The 20,322-nt window shown below is 43.5% G+C and overlaps 1 protein-coding gene across 1 annotated transcript in view; it reads left to right on the plus strand.

Annotated features, from left to right (window-relative positions):
• Positions 1–20,322, plus strand: part of BICDL1 (BICD family like cargo adaptor 1) — a 97,867-nt gene that overhangs the window by 13,774 nt on the left and 63,771 nt on the right. The window contains exons 2-4 of the mRNA XM_033955992.1: positions 2,020–2,235; positions 12,633–12,749; positions 15,339–15,485. Of these exons, the coding sequence (XP_033811883.1) occupies positions 2,020–2,235; positions 12,633–12,749; positions 15,339–15,485 (480 nt within the window). The remainder of the gene's footprint in view (positions 1–2,019; positions 2,236–12,632; positions 12,750–15,338; positions 15,486–20,322) is intronic.

Raw genomic sequence — 20,322 nt, forward strand, 5'->3', positions numbered from 1 at the left:
TTACCTCAGATTCTTCAAAAACTTCTTATTCCTCAACTCCCGCTGTTGCCCTCCAACCCTTTCTACCTCTGAACTCCTACCCTGCACTGCTCCCACTAATTGCTCTCCTACACCCCTGCCCACTAACCTTTGCAACACACCCTATAACTCACCAACATGATCCGGTCCACCTGTGGAAGGAACAGCACAGAGATCTGGAAACACCAGAGCCTGAAACAGCTGGCTGTTTTCCTTTACTTCCAGATCTTGTGGTACCATTTTTAGGTGCCGTGTCAATATTTTGGCCCCTCCCCCCTTTCAAAACCAAACTCCCCACTAGAGAATGGCATGGGGACAAATTTTTCTTCATCCCCACGGGAACTCATTTTCCCATCCTGTCCCTGCAAGTTCTTTTCCTGTCTCTGCCTCATTACTACAAGCACTGCCCTCATCTGCACAAGCCTCAAACACTTTAAAATCATAACTGTTTGGGTCTTGTGTGGATAAGGCAGAGCTTACAGGAATGGGGCAGGAACAGCAACAAAACTTGCGGGGACAGGGCAGGGGAAAATGTGTCCCCGGGTCATTCTCTGCTCACCACCCAACTATAAACCCTCAGACAGGCTTTCAATTTAAATTCGTAAATACACATTCATCTACCACCTGCCACATAACAAACAACAGCCCACCCCACACACCCACAAATCCCCTTAGAGCACCAGACAAATCCCCCCCAGACAATCCCTAAAATTGCCCACTGCATTTAAGATTAAACAAAAATACTAAGCCACTCACTCCCCCTACCCAACAACACAAACTATTCCAATATCTATTTTGATTTTATTTTAGGTATTTATATACTGCCTATCAAAGTTATCTAAGCGGTTTACAATCAGGTACTCAAGCATTTTCCCCTAACTGTCCTGGTGGTCTCACAATATATCTAACATACCTGGGTAATGGAGGATTGAGTGACTAGCCCATGGTCACAAGGAGCAGCATGAGATTTGAACCCACAACCTTAGGGTGTTGTGGCTGTAGCTGTAACCATTTGGCCACCCCTTCCTCCTAACTCCCAGGCGCTACCAACCTGTTCCCAAAACTAACCACCCAAGCTCTTTCCTTCACATGAAATAAATGCAGAGCCAATCTTCACAAAACCGAGCACCTCACCCGATACACTCCACAGCAGAATTGCACTCTGGAACTCAAAGCCGGAGGAACAATAAACCGCATCAAGCAGGCGCACTACAAATTCCGATAAGCGGCGTTTTGTTTCTTTTTTAAAAAAATTTCTCTTGTTTGCACCCCTCCTATGCTTCCGACTTGCACCCTTTTTTATTTATTTAAATTCTTTCTTCTCGCGCCCCTCCGACTGCCTCAATTCCAGCCCCTACCTTCTCAGCACTGCTCCTTCCAACTACTACCGAACAACTCCACAGCTCTTGCTGTTCTAAGCTCCCGGGAAAATTAACACCACTGATCCCTCCAACAGGTAAGCTGCTAGCAACAAATACCAATTCACCACCCACAGATATTCTGTTAACTTTAAAATTGTCACCAAATCCTATTATAATTCTTCCTTCAAAATGAACTTTCCTAATCCCCATCCTACCCTACCCTTTCACCACAAATCTTTCCAAGCTGCCAAAAACTCCCCCACCCAATCCCTGCCCACCTTCACTCTATACAGTGCTCACCCCAACTCCACCAATCACAACCTCCATTACAACCCTCTCCTACAGACCCTACCATACAGACTGTAATTCCTATTCTCCCTCTTCCAACCTTTCCCACCTACTTCATATATCCTAACGTTAGTGATCAGCTCAGCTAATGTTAATTTCCACCAGATAATTCTGGTGTCATCCTGATTACTTCAGGCTCTGTGTTCATCAAGTATCAAACTGTGAACATCCCAACTTGAACATCTTAGATGATCTATACAAAACTGAACTTTTAAAACCTGCATGTCAGGGGAGATGACATGGAACACATTATGCTATCTTGCTTTCATTTTTTTTTTCCTTTTTCTTCTAGCACTTGGAACAGGAAAAACATGAACTACGGCGACGGTTTGAAAATAGAGAGGGGGAGTGGGAAGGAAGAGTGTCAGAGCTGGAGAGTGATGTGAAGCAGCTACAGGATAATCTCGAGAAACAGCAAATTCAACTCCGTGAAGCAGATCGAGAGAAAACTCGAGCTATCCAAGAATTATCCGAACAAAACCAAAGACTCCTAGATCAACTCAGCAGGGTGAGTATGAAAGGAAACGAACACTGAGGTCGGTAACAGCTTAAATGTTTATTGAATTTCAGTAATTTGCACGAATTTGGAAAGCGGGAGACATCACTCCGGCTGACGTAAAGGGGGATTCCTTGATACAGCCAACTGGCGAAACATAGCTCTATGTCGGAATATGTACCCCCAAGTCTTGTTTCTTGCACACTAAGATGAGTACCTATATCTATTAAATATATTTATAAAGATTGCACTTTAAGCATTAGCTAAAAAATTCTGGACCGATGACGATTTTTGGTGTATAATATACTGTGTGTATTGAAACTTGACTTTCACACGGATACACCACTGAGGTCTATGAACTGCTATAATAGGCTATTCTAAGGTTTCTTCTGAAAAAGTATGTTTGTTTACTGACCTTAGTAAAGATTACATTAGCCTACTTATTGTTTGTATTGAACTTCAGACCATTGGTGGAGTAGATTATAAAAAACTTTTTCTACTGTTTAAGAACAATTTTTTTATAATTAGCATCTTATTGAATGATTTCCAAAATGCACAATACATTAGCATAGAGAGAAAACAGAGAAAGAGACTTTATCACAATTTTTTTTCAGATCACTCTTCCATACATTAAAAAACCCAAAACAACCTTATGTAATGAGCTGCATCATGTTCAGTTGTGTACTGTAATCTGTTTTGATCTTATTGTGGAAACAAAATCAATATTTGAATGAAATAAAATTGGATGTGACTGCTGGCACCTTCCTGAAAATCTTGAAATGATACTCTTTAAAAATAGCTTCTGGACTTGATTTTGGTAAACATTTTAGAGGCATGGGGCTCCTTTTACAAAGGTGCGCTAGCGTTTTTAATGCACGCACCGGATTAGCGTGCGCTAGCCAACAATCTACCACCTGCTCAAAAGGAGGCGATAGCGGCTAGCGTGCGGCAATTTAGCGCGTGCTATTCCACACGTTAAGGCCCTAGTGTGGCTTTGTAAAAGGAGCCCTAGATCTTTACAAACTGGATCTTTTTTGGGGGGAGGGGAGGATCAAGTTAATCTCAGAAAGTATTATCCCCCTGTTTTAATAATAATAATAATTTATTCTTATATACCACCAGACCATGAATGGTACTAGGCGGTTCAGAGCAGATAAGGCTGAACATCCAGCGAATAAACAATTAAAAAAGATACATCAATTTCTGAATGTACACAATACATGCTGTATTTAAAAAGCAATTAGGAAGCTTGGGTTACAAATTTGTCAAATAATTGTGTCTTTAATACTTTTCTAAAAAAATAATAGGATGAGACTCCTGGCATGATTTGCCAAACCAGGCATTCATTTTGGCTGCCTGGAAAGAGAGAGTTCTCTCAAGAAATCTCTTCAAATGACACGATTTGACAGTAGGATATGAGAATAACTGGACTCTATGTGTGGGCTTATTGGAGTGATTTAAAGAGAAATGGGAAACAAGGTAACCTGGGGACATACCGAAGATTGATTTGAAGCAAATACATGTGAATTTGAACAAAACTCTAGCCTCAATCAGTAGCCAGAGTACTTTTTGGTAATAAGGAGTAACATGCTCCCATTTTTTCAGACCGAAAATCAGTCGGACAGCAGTGTTTTGAACCACTCTTAGGGCTTCTTTTACTAAGGTGCGCTAGCGTTTTTAGCGCGCGCAGGATATTACCGCGCACTATGCGGCTAGAACTAACGCCAGCTCAATGCTGGCGTTAAGGTCTAGCGCGCGGGGCAATTCAGCGCGTGCTATTCTGCGCGTTAATGCCCTAACGCAGCTTAGTAAAAGGAGCCCTTAGTTTTTTGAAGATTTTCTTACAGGTAGATTATATTACAGAAATCAAGGATACTCAGTATCGATGACTGAACTAACAAAAGAAAGGAAGCTGTATCAAAATATTTCTTAATGGTTCGGAGTTTCCAAAGAACTGAGAAATATTTCATGAGTAACAAATCTGTGTGTTGTTCTAAGGCAGGGATCTCAAAGTCCCTCCTTAAGGGCCGCAATCCAGTCGGGTTTTCAGGATTTCCCCAATGAATATGCATTGAAAGCAGTGCATGCACATAGGTCTCATGCATATTCGTTGGGGAAATCCTGAAAACCCGACTGGATTGCGGCCCTCAAGGAGGGACTTTGAGACCCCCTGATCTAAAGTCACTTCCAATATTTTTATGAACTGTTCTATAGGATAGTCACAACCATTCAGGTGTATCATTGATTCTTTAATCCTATCACTAGGACTAAATTGCAGTAGAGGTTTCTATTGTGGCCTCTACCATGGCTTCGTAAATCAGGGCCTATGTTAATTATTTTATTGCTGCAGTTGCAAATTGTATAACTGCTTACATGGCTTGGAGTTTGTGCAAAAATTCTAACAAAAATAAAGTGACAAAAATAAATCTGTTCCCTTTTGTGGCCATCCTATTACAATATTTCTGGCTTTAGCTAGGCAGATACAACTTTTATATTATTGAAGCCTAAAGACTGGCAATAGGTGACACTTTTTTCCTCAGATTTTTCTGTAAGTGTTGCATCACATATGGGAGTAATAAGTATGTTTTCTTGGACCCATCATATTTGGAGAATTTCCTTAAGGATAAGATATGAGGGGGTGCTGAAAAGTTCTCTGCCCAACCAATCAACTTCCTAAATTCTGAGAGTTATTTTACCACTGTAGCTGAAAAGAATGTAGCAGAAACAAAATTCTATATTTTGACATTGTTTCAGATCATTGATCATTGACTGAACCACGTTCACGTCATTCTCTTCTCGGTTGGGCTAAGAACATTTCAGCACCCTCTTGTATTAGCTTATGCAAAAGGAAAAAAAAATCTAAAAAGGGATGATTTACATCTAATGGAGAGATCTAGCAAAGCCTGAAGGAATGGTGAAGCATCTGGCAGCTGAGATTTAATGCTAAAAAATACAGGGCCATGCATTTAGGCTGCAGAAACCTTATGATATCATGGAAGTTTATGTCTCCTTAAGCAACAACCTAGGAAGGTGGAGAGACAATGGAGAAGGAATAAGATACCAGAAATGTTGATTCCTTTTAGAGAGCATCACTTTATCATACTAAGTTGAAGCTGGCCAAGAGATTGTTTTACTTTCCCCTAATTCACAGCTAGTTGTCCAAAGAAACTTTTTACAGTACCATCAGTTTTAACTTCAGCTAGTTTGAAAACATCTGTTATCCCAGGACAAGCAGGCAGCATATTCTTGACTGATGGATGACGGCACCGACGGAGCCCCGGTACGGACAATTTTAGAGTGATTGCACTCTAAGAACTTAGAAAGTTCTAGTTAGGCCGCACCGCGCATGCGCGAGTGCCTTCCCGCCCGACGAAGGCGCGCGGTCCCCAGTTGTTTCTTAGTTTCCGCGGAGCTAAGAAGACACGTGTTTCCAACGAAGCCTCGGGCTTCGATTTTGTTACGGCCATTTATCCCTTCATGCCTCCTTCACCGGGTTTTAAAAAGTGTCAGCGGTGTGCGCGCCCTATATCCTTATCCGACCCGCACAAGTGGTGCCTGCAGTGTCTGGGTCCGGACCATAGGGCAGAAACGTGCACCCGCTGTAGTTCTCTTCAAAAGAGAACTTTGAAAAATCGTCAAATACAGCAGCAGATCCTTTTCGGTACCGCTATGGAAGTTACACCGGTATCGACTCCTGCAACTTCCTCCAAATCGACACCGGTGGTGTCGGCACCGCAAGATCCATCGCCGGTGTCGCACCCCGTAGGTAAGCCAGCTAAGAAGCCTTCCCCTACTGTTCTCGACCCGCCAGTCGAACATGTAGTGAACCAAGTCCTGCAGACTGTGCGCCGGCCCCGTAAGCGCTCCGCTCCCATTGAAGTTACTGCCTCTTCATCGGCATCGACTTCGCCTGAGCGTCGAGCTGCACCGCAGGTACCGAGCAAGAAAAAAGCAGTACCGGTGCCATCGGGACCGACTTTGGATGAGCGTATTGCCTCCATCCTACAGATCCAACTTAAGGAGCAACTGCAGCAATTGCTCCCGGCTCTGCTGACTCCGAACCTTCCAGTGTCGGTACCGACTGAGCCTTCGGTGCCAATTGTCGACCAGCCTCTTTTATCGGCATCGACTTTATCGGCACCGCAAAAATCTATATCTTCCGTCTCTATGCCTATTCTGTCGGCAGAGCCGAAGTCTCTTCGGCGTACTGCTTACTCGGCTTCTGATCCGGTACCATTCTCTGACACCCGTACCGCTGTACAGTCACCAGGTACGGTATCGACCCGTTCAGGGAAATCGGTACGCAAAACCAAGCATACCGAATCCTCTACTCCCCTTTCTCAGGGCCGTCTTCAATCGGTACGGGACCCTGATTTGTGGGATGACTCTGACGATCCCCTCAGTACCGAGGAAGATTATTTGTCGGATGAGGATGATCCATCGGTGCAGGATCCTGCTAGTAAGCCAGAGCACTCGTCCTTCACCAAGTTTCTCAAGGAGATGTCAGACACCCTTTCAATCCCTCTAGAGTCTGACTCTAAAAAATCCAAGGCATTTCTCGATGCTTTGGATTTTGACCAACCTCCCAAAGAATTTTTGAAGTTACCCCTCCATGACATATTGAGGGAAACTTTTTACAAGAATTTAGAAACTCCTCTAACTATTCCAGGAGCCCCTAGGAAACTGGAATCACTTTATAAAGTGATTCCTATTCCAGGGTTTGACAAACATCAGCTTCCCCATGAGTCTCTGCTGGTGGAGTCGACCCTGAAGAAATCTACGGGAGCTAGTATATATGCCTCTGTCCCTCCTGGCAGAGAGGGCAAGACCATGGATAAATTTGGGAAACGACTTTACCAAAATGTAATGTTGGCCAACCGTTCAGGTAATTTCACGTTTCACTTCTCTTTTTACCTGAAACATCTAATCCAACAGGTAGCCTCTTTTCAAAAGTATATTCCGGACCGCAAACTTCCTGCGTTTCAACAATGCACCTCCAGCCTTTTACAACTCAGGAAGTTTATGGTCCGTTCCATATATGATACTTTTGAACTGACATCCCGGGCCACTGCTATGTCTGTAGCGATGAGACGATTGGCATGGCTTCGAGTCTCAGACCTGAATGTGAACCACCAGGACTGGCTTGCCAATGCGCCCTGCCTAGGGAATGAGCTGTTTGGGGAATCCATGGATACCACCACTCAAAAGCTTTCTGCCCATGAGACACGATGGGACATCTTGTTGAAAAATAAGAAGAAGCCTCCTCCTCCTCATCCATTTAGACAACAACCATCGTATCAGAGGAGGTTTTCTGCTCGGCCGGTTCAGCCTCATCCTCCTCAACCTCGAAGGCAACGCCAACAGCACCAACAGGCTCGTCAGCAACAACCGCCTATCGTAAAGCCTGCCCCTCAAACTAAGCCGACACAGCCCTTTTGACTCCCTTCTCCAGGGCATTGCAAGTCTTCCACCCTCCTGTCCTCTTCCACAACCCATAGGAGGTCGACTTCACATTTTTCACTCTCGATGGGAAGTAATCACCACCGACCAGTGGGTGCTCTCTATCATAGCCCACGGCTACTCCCTCAACTTCCAGACTCCTCCGCCGTTAGGCCTGCCAAAAGAGTCTGCTTCCAACAAGTCTCAGTCCCTCCTTCTCGCTCAAGAGGTTCAATCCCTCCTTCTTCTCAATGCCATTGAAGAAGTTCCTCAAGATCAGCGAGGCCAGGGATTTTACTCCCGGTACTTTCTAGTACCCAAAAAGACCGGAGACCTCAGACCAATATTAGATCTCAGAGATCTCAACAAATGTTTGGTCAAGGAGAAGTTCAAAATGCTCTCTCTTGCCACCCTATACCCTCTTCTCTCTCAGGGCGACTGGCTATGCTCCCTCGATCTCAAGGAGGCTTACACACACATTCCTATCCATCTGACGTCCAGGCAATATCTACGCTTTCTCATCAACCAACATCATTATCAGTACAAGGTGCTACCCTTCGGTCTGGCCTCCTCGCCCAGGGTGTTCACCAAATGTCTGATTGTGGTAGCGGCCTTTCTCCGCTCTCACAACTTTCAAGTCTTCCCTTATCTGGACGACTGGCTGATCAAGGCTCATACACCTCAGGCGGTTCTGCTTGCCACCAATCAGACCATTCACTTCCTTCGACTGTTGGGGTTCGAAATCAATCTACCCAAGTCGCACCTCATTCCAACTCAGCAACTTCAATTCATTGGAGCCATTCTGGACACGGTTCTGATGAGGGCGTTTCTCCCATCAAACCGCCTTCACACCATCCTTCATCTCTGTCAGCAGGTGTTTCAGCAGGCTACCATTTCTGCAAATCACATGATGGTGCTCTTGGGACACATGGCCGCCACAGTACATGTCACACCCTTCGCACGTCTCCACCTGCGTACTCCTCAATGGACCCTAGCGACTCAGTGGTCACAAGCGACAGATCCTGGTTCACAACACATATCTGTGACCTCGTCTCTTCGACAGTCGCTTCTTTGGTGGTTGACATCTTCAAATCTATCCAGAGGTCTACTGTTCCATCTACCTCCTCATCATTTTGTGATCACCACAGATGCATTCCCTTATGCCTGGGGAGCTCACCTGAACGAATTCCAAACTCAGGGGTTTTGGACTACCCAGGAAAAGAAACACCACATCAATTTCCTGGAACTCCGAGCGATGTTTTATGCCCTCAAGGCCTTTCAACATCTTCTCTCTCCTCAAGTACTTCTCATTTGCACAGACAATCAAGTTGCAATGTACTACATCAACAAACAGGGAGGGACGGGCTCTCGCCTGTTGTGTCAGGAAGCCCAACGGATTTGGTCTTGGGCGACAGCTCGTCATTTATTCCTGAAGGCTGTCTACATTCAAGGGGAACAGAATTCCTTGGCAGACAATCTCAGCAGAATTCTCCAACCTCACGAATGGACTCTCGACCCTTTGACTCTCCAGTCCATTTTCATTCAATGGGGCACTCCTCAAGTGGACCTTTTTGCAGCTCCTCACAATTCTCAGCTGCCCCTGTTTTGCTCCAGACTCTACTCTCCTCACTTTCTGGCATCCGATGCATTTCTCCTGGATTGGACCAATCTCTTCCTATATGCATTTCCTCCTCTACCGCTCATGCTGCGGACATTGTTCAAGCTCAAGAGGGAACAAGCCACCATGATTCTCATCGCTCCACGGTGGCCCAGGCAACATTGGTTCTCCCTTCTACTTCAACTCAGTTCCAGGGAACCCATACTTCTTCCACTGTTTCCTTCACTGCTTATTCAGCATCAGCAGACTCCACTGCATCCCAACTTACAGTCTCTGCACCTGACAGCTTGGTATCTCTCGGGCTGACTTCGGCTCACTCACTCCTTTCCCAACCTGTCCGTTCTATCATTGATGCTTCCAGGAAACCGGCCACACTTCAGTGTTATCAACAGAAGTGGTCTCGGTTTTCTTCCTGGTGCCACTTACATCACCATAATCCCTTGTCTCTGGCAGTGGAAATGGTGTTGGACTATCTTCTTTCCCTCGGCTCATCCCTTGGTTTCTAGGTTCATGAGGGGCCTTTTCAATGTGAAACCACCTCTTAAGCCCCCTCCTGTAGTCTGGGATCTCAATGTGGTTCTTTCTGCTTTAATGAAGCCTCCTTTTGAACCTTTGGCCACAGCGCATTTCAAATTTCTTTCTTGGAAAGTGGTCTTCCTTATAGCTCTCACTTCTGCCAGGAGTGTCAGTGAGCTGCATGCACTAGTGGCCGATCCACCTTTCACTGTTTTTCACCATGATAAGGTAGTCCTCCGTACACATCCAAAGTTTCTCCCTAAGGTTGTGTCTGACTTTCATCTTAATCAGTCCATTGTCCTGCCTGTATTTTTTCCAAAGCCTCATTCTCATCCAGGTGAACAGGCTTTGCATACCTTGGACTGTAAACGTGCTTTGGCTTACTATCTTGAACGCACCAAACCTCACAGATCATCTCCTCAACTGTTTTTGTCCTTTGATCCTAACAAGTTGGGTCATCCTGTATCTAAACGCACTCTATCCAATTGGCTTGCTGCTTGCGTTTCATTCTGTTATGCTCAGTCGGGCCTGACACTGGAAGGTTCTGTCACGGGCCACAAGGTTAGAGCTATGGCAGCGTCTGTAGCTTTCCTCCGTTCCACTTCCATTGAGGAAATCTGCAAGGCTGCTACTTGGTCCTCAGTTCATATTTTTACATCTCACTATTGTCTGGATGCATTCTCCAGACGGGATGGACACTTCGGCCAATCTGTTTTACAAAATTTTTTTCCTAATGGCCAACCTTCCCTCTTTTTGTTAGCTTGGAGGTCACCCATCAGTCAAGAATATGCTGCCTGCTTGTCCTGGGATAAAGCACAGTTACTTACCGTAACAGGTGTTATCCAGGGACAGCAGGCAGATATTCTTGCGTCCCTCCCACCTCCCCGGGTTGGCTTCTTAGCTGGCTTATCCTAACTGGGGACCGCGCGCCTTCGTCGGGCGGGAAGGCACTCGCGCACGTGCGGTGCGGCCTAACTAGAACTTTCCAAGTTCTTAGAGTGCAATCACTCTAAAATTGTCCGTACCGGGGCTCCGTCGGTGCCGTCACCCATCAGTCAAGAATATCTGCCTGCTGTCCCTGGATAACACCTGTTACGGTAAGTAACTGTGCTTTATGCCATCCCTTACAGTAGAAGATTCTGTTCAGTATTTTAATTTAGAATAGTAATCTGGTTGTTCACGGATTATGAGGAAGGACTATCAAGAATGAAGACGATTTAAAGAAAATTTTCTGTTCTGATATCATAAAAGAAGATAAGCTAAGTATTGAAGTTCTTGTGTGTCTTTTTGCTTTTGGACTCTTTTTTTTTTTTGAATAGTAATAGCAGAGTTGATTATTTGGAACTGAAGTTTGACTTCTTTGTCATAGAACAGGTTTATATAATTTATTATGTACACTATGCAAGGTTTTTGAAGCATTGTAAGGTGTGTTTTTTTACTGTTCAGCTTTTCCTGACACAAATAAAGGGAGCCTATGATATCATTTAAAATCTCTAGTTGCTTTATTGTCAAGAGGAGACTTGCATGTGAAATATGAGGCTCCTCTTTTTTTTAATTATCCACACATTTTTACCCTAAATCAATAGGCCGAGGGCCTGGAATAAACTTCCAACAGGATTGCTTAGAGAGCACAGTTTAATTCAATTTAAAAGACAGTTGAAGCAACATTTATTCATTAGGACAGATGATTTAAAAGAGACTATGGGATGTGACTTCTGTGACATTTGTATGGGATGTATGGAATAAGGCTGTTTAGAAATTTGAAATAAATAAAATGAAACCCACAGAAATATTCTATTTATATGCCCATATATGCATCTAATTTTCAAACACCTGCCTGAGTAATGATTGGCTCAGGCACCTGTGTAGTTTCATTTTTATTTATTTGTTTATCAGGATTTGTTATATTATCTTTCGCTAACAGTGTAGGTCAAAGCGGTTTACAATCTAAAGACAAGGAGGAAACAAGAACTCCATTAAGAACGTAAGAATTGCCATACTGGGACAGGCCAAAGGTCCATCAAGCCTAGCATCCTGTTTCCAACAGTGGCCAACCCAGATTCCAAGTAACTAGCTAGATCCCAAATAGTAAAACAGATTTTGTGCTGCTTATCCTAGGAATAATTCTAGCTCCTTCCAATCCTTCCGCAAACACTTGAAAACTTGGCTCTTTTCAAAAACCTAATCACCTCCCGTGCTCTTGTATCCTGTCCCCCTCTATCTCCTCAGTCCCTCTCCTATATCCTTTCCTTGTAGTTCCTTTCCTCTCAACCTCTGTAAACCGTGCCGAGCTCTGCGCACGCGGAGATGGTGCGGTATACAAACCTAAGGTTTAGTTTAGTTTAGTTTAGAATAAGCAGTGAATTTTCCCAAGCCATCTCAATAATAGCCTATGGACTTCTCTTTTAGGAAATTATCCAAATCTTTTTTAAACCCAACTAAGCTAACTGATTTCACCACATTCTCCAGCAATGAATTCGAGAGTTTAATTACACATTGTGTGAAGAAATAGAGGAAAGCAATATCCACTTACCCCAAGACTCAAGCATTCCAGTCTCAAACAGTTTGCAGGGCGTGTCATTTGCCTCCAACTACTCCGGCCAACATCAATCACCATAAATGAAATGAGCATTGTACAACTGTCTCCACTGGTACTTGTGGCTCTCAAATTAGTTTATGTACAATATTTGTCAGTTAAAATAACCTCAAATAGTCTTTATATCCAACAAATGCATTGCATGCCAGACTCGTCAATATAAAAGGAGAGTTCTGTATATTTCTGTTCATGCTATTACTGTGTTCTTGTTTCATTTCTGGTGGTTTATCATGTGTGCAGGCAACAGAAATGGAGAGGCAGCTATCTGTGCAGGTCCATGACCTGCAAGAAGAGTTCCGGGATAAGAATTCATCTACTGACCAACATATTGTACAACTAGAGAGCCTTCAAGCAGAGGTGATTGTTCCCATATCTCAAAAAAAGTTGAAATATCTTGGCATGAATTTGTATTTAATTCAGGGTGAATTGATAAATGAGTGGGTTAAGAAGGTGGGCAGGGGGAGGGGGCTGTGAAACAATTGTCTTGATTTGATCCATTCTTAATATATATAGGAATGAAAGTTAAATGGTTTAATTAGAAGTGTGAAGAATACAAATTCTGGCAGTAATCCACAGCTCATTGCTAAATGTCACCTTTCCTGTCACTGCCTGAGTAATGATTGGCTCAGGCACTTGATAGAAGAGGTAATATAAAAGAAACCCCCAACAACACAAGACAAAGGCAAAAAAGCATGCCATCAGCATTTTGCATTGTTCCTCCACCCTCACCCCAAATCAATGCCCCAATAAACTGCACCCCCTTGACCTGACACTCCTTCCTACCCTGACTCCCCTTTCTGAAACAGTTTACCTAGAGGGGCATAATCAAAACTTTACAATGTCTAAGTCCAAGTCGGCACTTGGACATCCTAATAGCAGGGACGTCTAAGTGCCGATAATCAAAACAAACTTTCTGGACATTCAGCAGTACTTCTAAGCTGCTGCATGTCCAGAGCTCAAAGGGGTGTGTTGGGAGCTGTGTTAAGGGCGGGAATCAGGTGGGATTCCTCCTGGATATCCTGAAGCAATAATTGAAGCTTTTCTAAGACATTTATAGAATCCGAGCCTGTGTGTTTAGTCTGGAAAGAGGGAATGAAAATTTTATTTACATTGATGTAATATACAGGTCTTTGTCACTGGCAGAAGAAGTGAACTGAAATTTAATTGAAGACATTCAGAATAGAGTTATGAAAGGGGAAGTACTACTGATAGTTGACGTTAATATGTCAGATGTTGATTGGGTCAACCCTTTTGTGGGGTCGTTTAGAAGTAGAAAGGTCCAGGATTCTCTACAGGGAGAACTATTCCAGCAGCTGCTAATGGAACCCAAGTGGGATGGGGGAAGTAAGCAGATAAAATTAGAACAGCAGTACCTAAGGATACCACTAGATGTCACGGTAGCCATTTTGTGAAAGGAGCTGCGACGGGCAGGCATGAGTGGGCATCAATCCTGCCTTGTAGGATTCCGCTAGACCAGTGTATTGCAAACTGTGTGCCACGGTACACCAGTGTGCCTGCTGAGATTTCTGGTGTGCCGTGACATACTGACGAGGAGGAGAGTCATCCACACCGGCTCTCTTGTGGCGAGAGGCACATCCTGTTGGAAGTCAGCCGGTGCAGATGACTCTCCTCCTGGCTGGTGTCTCTCCTTTTTTCCTTGCACCTCCTGGTGCATATGTGTGGTGTCATTGCGTCAACGTCCATGCACTTCCGGGTGCCTTCTAGCCGGGGCACTGGATTTAGTGTGCCGCCGGCCTGAAAGTTTGCGTGACACTGCGCTAGATCAACAGGGCTTACAAAGTTAGGCCTGGGGAGGCCTACAGGGGTAGAAAGAGTTGACCTGTGGCTTACTAGTTTCAGGCAGGAGGGAGGTGGTGGATAGAGTGATTATTCTTATTTGGTTCCCAGCCAATATTCAGCTAAGGACCACATAGGTGTCTTACGCGGGTCCCATGAATATCAATTGGGACTCACATAAGCTCCAGCAGCTTCCATATGCCAAATTAGTCCTGAATATTCAATGCCAATGTCCAGACATGGCCAAGCATTGAATATTCAGGACTAATTCTGTCCTGGCAGTCTCTGTTTAAAAAACGCTGATCACCGCTGACTGAATATTGACTGGACAGAAAATAAGACTTCCCTAAAGCAAAATGATCAGAAAAATCTTTCATAGAGAAGCAAGAGAAACTGGTGTTTTAGATTTTAGAGGGATTTTTTCTGTACTTAAAAATACAGGCTTAACTGTGCAGTTAGGTTCACTACTGCAAATGTACCATTTAATATATTATTTTGACAATACATGTACAAATTGTCATGCTAAAAAGATTTTTGAATCTGGCTCTGAAGGAGTAGGCTGGGAAGGTGACAGTTTGAGCAAGGGAGAGAGAAGCATGTGGGAGGTTTGAGTAGGAGAGGAAAGAAAGTGTGCAATGGCTGTTGCGGAGAAAAAAAGTATTGAAACACTGAGTAGGAGAAGCAGGGTCAGATTTCAACAGAGGGAGAGGAATCTGTACCAGGAATCTGCTTCTTAAGCAATCTATTTGTTGTTTGTTGGGTCAAATATTCTATCCAACCCTTATCATTTTTTCTGTCTTTTGTCTTCCTTTCATCTCAGTCTTCTCTCTTCCCTTCCTCCCATTTCCGTTTCTTTTCAATATTTCAATCTATTTATCTTTATTTCTTAGGAGTTTGCTGTTTTGAATACAAATGCATCAGTCTTCTGCATGTGTGTGTATGGGGGACAGAATCTATCACCTCTTTTATGCCCTGGGAAATTTCAGAGCATCTACATAAGAGTCTCTTGAACTTTGCCAAGCAACATATGTTCTTCACCATGATCTCTTCATGCTCCCTCTTAAAGGAATTGAATTTTCTTCCTCCATTCTTTAAACAGGGGAGCTGTACCTATTCTGAGCACTTATAATGGTCATGTCTGTCTTTCAGATTAACCTGCTGCTGGACCAGAAACAAGAAGCAGAAGGACAACTAAGTGCTATGATGGAAGAAAACTACTTACTTCAGGGGAATATAGAAGAGTTGCAGGATAGGGTCTTGATCCTGGATAGACAGAATTGTGACAAGGACTTGCAGGTAAAGTGCAGAAGCAGAGCAGGAGAGTTGGGAAAGTACCACCTTTGCTTGAGTTGGGAAAGTACCACCTTTGCTTGAAATCTGTCTAAGCAGTAAAGACACCATGTGGCAAATTCTATAAACAGCATCCCAGTTGTAGGCAGCGGTAGGCGTCCTACAGTTGTCTAACCAGCCAATTGGGATGCACATTTTCTAAAAAAAAAACCCCAAAACCCCAAAGTAGGCTGCCTACACTATAGACATCTATTGCGGATGCAGGGAGGTGCCTAGGGACACTTAAGCTCATCCATGGCTGGGCGTGCATGTGGTTATGCTCAGAGGTGGCCTTGGGTGAGCTTAAGTCGCCCTAGGCGTCTCCCTAGGGCTGCAATAGGCACCTAAAATGTAAGCATTAAAATGTTGGCCTACATTTCAAATAGACATGGCCATTAAGCTGATGGTACCCTGTCCATGGCAGGAGAGATGCCCAATTTCTCCTGCCATCACCCCAAACTCACACCGACATTGTCCGTGGCAGGAGGGATCCTCAATCCCACCTGCCACAACCCCTGAACCCCCACCCGCCACTGTCCCTCCCACCGCCACCCCAACCCCCCTCAAAGTCTCTTTTGTATCTGGCAAATCAGAGTCTTAGGCCACTCTTAGTGCATCCCGGAATGCACTGGAAAGGAGGCCTAAGATTCTGGTTGGCCAAGGCGCCTAAGGCCCTTCCCATACATAGTTATGCTAATAAAAAGATTCCCCCCAGTCTCTTTACTTCTCTTATCAAAAGAAATTCCTTCCTTCTATTTTGAGTCACTTTCGCTAAATCTAGGTAGATCCACATTTTTGGTCCACCAAACAACTTTTGAGAATTATGGAAATATTTCCGTAATTCTCAGTTTTGTCTTTTCACTCTTTGGTGTTTCACTCTTCCAGGAAATTAAAGTATAGAAACATAGAAACCTAATGGCAGATAAAGGCCAAATGGCCTATCTAGTCTGCCCACCCACAGTAACCATTATCTCTTTCTCTCTCTGAGAGATCCCACGTGCCTATCCCAGGCCTTCTTGAATTCAGACACAGTCTCTGTTTCCACCACCTCTTCCAGGAGACTGTTCTACGCATCTACCACCCTTTCCATAAAAAAGTATTTCCTCAGATTACTCTGGAGCCTATCACCTCTTAACTTCATCCTATGCCCTCTCATTACAGTTTCCTTTCAAATGAAAGAGGCTTGATTCATACACATTTATATTATGTAGGTATTTAATATATAGGATGTCTGTAATTAGTCCCAGGGTCTTTCTGTGCCCTCCCACATTTCTTTTAACTATATCTTCCATACCTGCACTTACTCCTGTTTTCTGTTTCTCTCCCAGGTATATTTAAATTCTGTTGTGCTTTTGGTTACCCCTAATCAATTAAAACCGCTCTATTTGACAAATTCCTTGCCTAATTAGATGACCTCTCTCAGATATTCTTTCCCCTTACACCCCCAATGTATTATGTAACTTCTTTCTCTCATGTATTCCTTCACTATGCTTCCCTAATTATTATGTAACTTCTTCCTCTCACACTGTGTAATTCGCTGATTGTCCAGCCTTCTTTCTATGTAGAAGTCAATCTGACTATGGCGGTATAGAAAAATAAAGTTATTATTATTATTATTATTATTAACTGCAATCCCAGATATCCACTACCATTGCAGGAAATAAAATATGTCTTTATATTTGCTCTGAGTCTTTTTCCCTCTGACTTCACATAGTAAAATAGTTTTTCATATGTTATAATGAAACCCACTAAATGTCCAAAGTTATATAGAGGAAAGCACATTGACCTGAGTATAAATAGCTTCCTTATCATCTCTGCCATACCAGTTGAAAAAATGGGTTGTGACAGCAAATGGAGGTAGAGATATAAATTCTTCCAGTGACATCACCAGTGTCAACACTGATCCAATGCAGAACTTTCTAATATTTCTCTACCTCCAGCAAATGGTAAGATTGTCTGGGCTGATGCAGTTTGTAGCTCATGGACTAATCATACCTTACTGCCCCTCTAAAGCTCTTTCCTCTACATCTCAAAATCTTCTAACAATTCCTTCCCTAAAACATATCAGCACAATTAGATCTAATAATTTTGCGGTAACTGCCCCTTCTCTTTCGAATTCTACCCCTAATCATCTTCGTACAGAGGTTTCTCCTTCTCATTTTAAAAATAACCTAAAAACCTTTCTATTTCAAGATGCTGTTGACACTTAACTGCCCTTATTAGGGCTAAAACTTTTAAATTTATTAATTTTTAATTATCATTATTATTATTATTTATTTTTCCTTCCTATCGTACCTACCTTTTACGTTAACTTTACTTGATTCCTCCCTCTTTCCTCTTGTGCCCGTTCATTTATATGTTATGAGATATTTGTCTTGTAACTTATCTCAAGTTCTACCTATGTAAGCCTGTGTCTTTGGTTCCCCATTAGCACTTGTACACCGCTTAGAACAGGGGTGTCAAAGTCCCTCCTCGAGGGCTGTAATCCAGTTGGATTTTCAGGATTTCCCCAATGAATATGCATGAGATCTATTTGCACGCACTGCTTTCATTGTATGCTAATAGATCTCATGCATATTCATTGGGGAAATCCTGAAAACCCGACTGGATTGTTGCCCTCAAGGAGGGACTTTGACACCCCTGGCTTAGAAATTTGATTGAGTGGTATAAATTTTTTTTTTAAATAAACTTGAAACTTGCACTCTTGTATTGAGCAGTATCAATAGTATCTTATATCAACAATACTCTGTCTTCTGTTTTCCCTCTCTACTCAATTTTTTCCTTCCGTTGGACCTACTCTTTCTTCAGCAAACTTTTTCTATAGAACCAGCATTATTCAAAATCATTTTGTACTATTTTCCTGTCTGACCCAGCTGTTATTCCATTTTCTTCTTCTTTTGCTACTTGTTCACCCTTTGGCCTTTTCCCTAATAACTTTCACCTGTCTCTCTCTTCCATCAGTCCAGTTCTGTACTGCTGTTTTCTCTGCTTTGCAATGTTTTTCTGCTTCTTCATTTGTTCTTCCCCAGCTCTTTTCTTTCCCTTCATTCTAGTCTTCTTACTTTTTTCTTCCGCTTTCCATCCTTAGTTTTATTTTTTCTTCAAGGACAAGCAAGCTTAATACTCTCACATGTGGGTGATATCATCTATGGAACCTGTACAGACATTACCAAGTGCACTGTCACTTTAAATCTTTAAGCAGTGCCCATACTGCGCACATGCTAGTCCCTTCCTGCCCGATGTCGACTCACAGGACCATCAGCTCTTCATTTTCTATGGCAGCGATGTATTTGTGACCTCTGAGGTAGGCTCCTATGTAGCCAAAACACAGAACGAGTCAGGTCTCTTCAATTTTGAGTAAAACATCCCTTTATTTCAACTATTTCATCCAGTGTAATTTGTTTTGAGGATCAATATGTTCTGGTCCTGATTTTTCCCACTTTGTGTTTCCTGGTTTCAGGTCTGGGAGATTCTACTTCTGCTCTTCTCCGAGAACAGCAGGCATATAATGGTTTATTTCCTGGAATTCCAAAACATCTTTTAAGAGCATTGCAAGAAGCCCAGAATGCAACTACTAGGGTTATTTTTAGAATCTCAATATATTCTCATATAATACCTGTTCTGAAGAAGTTGTACTGATTACTTATCGAGTATAGAATTTGTTTTAAAGTGTTATTAATGATTTTTTAAATTTTGTTAGGGAATATTTCTATGTTATTAGCATCTATCCTCAAGATTTACCAACTGGGGCATGTGTTGAGATCTGCCCAGGACTGCCTATTACATGTTCTTTTTACTCAGAATGTATGGTTGGAGAAACACAGGTCAACAATTTTTTTGTGTGGCAGGTCCAAAATTTTGGAATTCTTTGCCTGCAGAGTTGCAGAGGGTAGAAGCAGTGACAGATTTTAAGAAAGGTTTTAAAACTTATTTGTTCAAACAGTATTTTGGAGTGGAATGAATCTTACAGTATAGTTGAAGGTATCAGTATTTTCTTTGATTATGTTGTTTGCTTACATGGTATGTTGTAACTTCTATGTCTGTACCACTGTGATCCATTTAGAATCTATAATAATAAAATGCTATGCGCGCATGCGCACTCTCGCCGCGTGTTCCCTGATCCCTGATCTGTCGGGATGTGGCGGCAAGTGTGCGCATGCGCTAGAGGGCGCGGAGTGAAGGGGCTGGGACTGGGATTGGGCCTGGAATTGGGCCGGCCCCAGCCAGGTAAGACCCCCCTTCCCCGCCGCACCCAGGCCCTGGCGGTCCCCGCTGGCAGAGAAGGAAAGACAGCTCAGTGGCGGGTTGGTGTGACAGCGTTAAGGCGGTGCGGAGCGGAGGATGCCAGGAGGAGGGCTTCAAGGCGAGGCAGCTTTCGGTGCCTGCAGGCCGTGGCGGCTTTAGGCGCCTGAAGGATGCGGCGGCTTGAGGCACCTCTAGGACACGACAGCTGTCGGCGGAGGGCAGACGCTGAAGGAGGTAAGGGGTGCTTCTCCGTAGCCCTTTTTGGCGACTTGGCAATGGAGGCAATCAAGATAGGCTGCTGGCGTCAGGCTCTTCCCTCTGCAAGACTCATCTATGTGGAAACAGGAAGTTGAAACAAAGAGGCGGGACTCGCAGAGGGAAAGCGCCGACGCCGGCAGCCTGTCTTGATTGACGCCACTAAAAGATGGAGCACTGCAGTAGTTTGTGATATTTGCTTATCACAGACTTGAAACATATTTATCCAAAAGAGCAAAAGCCTGTGGTGCACAACTGGAACCTGCTCAGGCCATGGAAGCAAGGTAGCATCAGTGCTGGGTCT

Source organism: Geotrypetes seraphini, chromosome 8 (assembly GCF_902459505.1).
Source record: "Geotrypetes seraphini chromosome 8, aGeoSer1.1, whole genome shotgun sequence".
In the NCBI taxonomy this organism is placed as follows: Eukaryota; Metazoa; Chordata; class Amphibia; order Gymnophiona; family Dermophiidae; genus Geotrypetes; species Geotrypetes seraphini.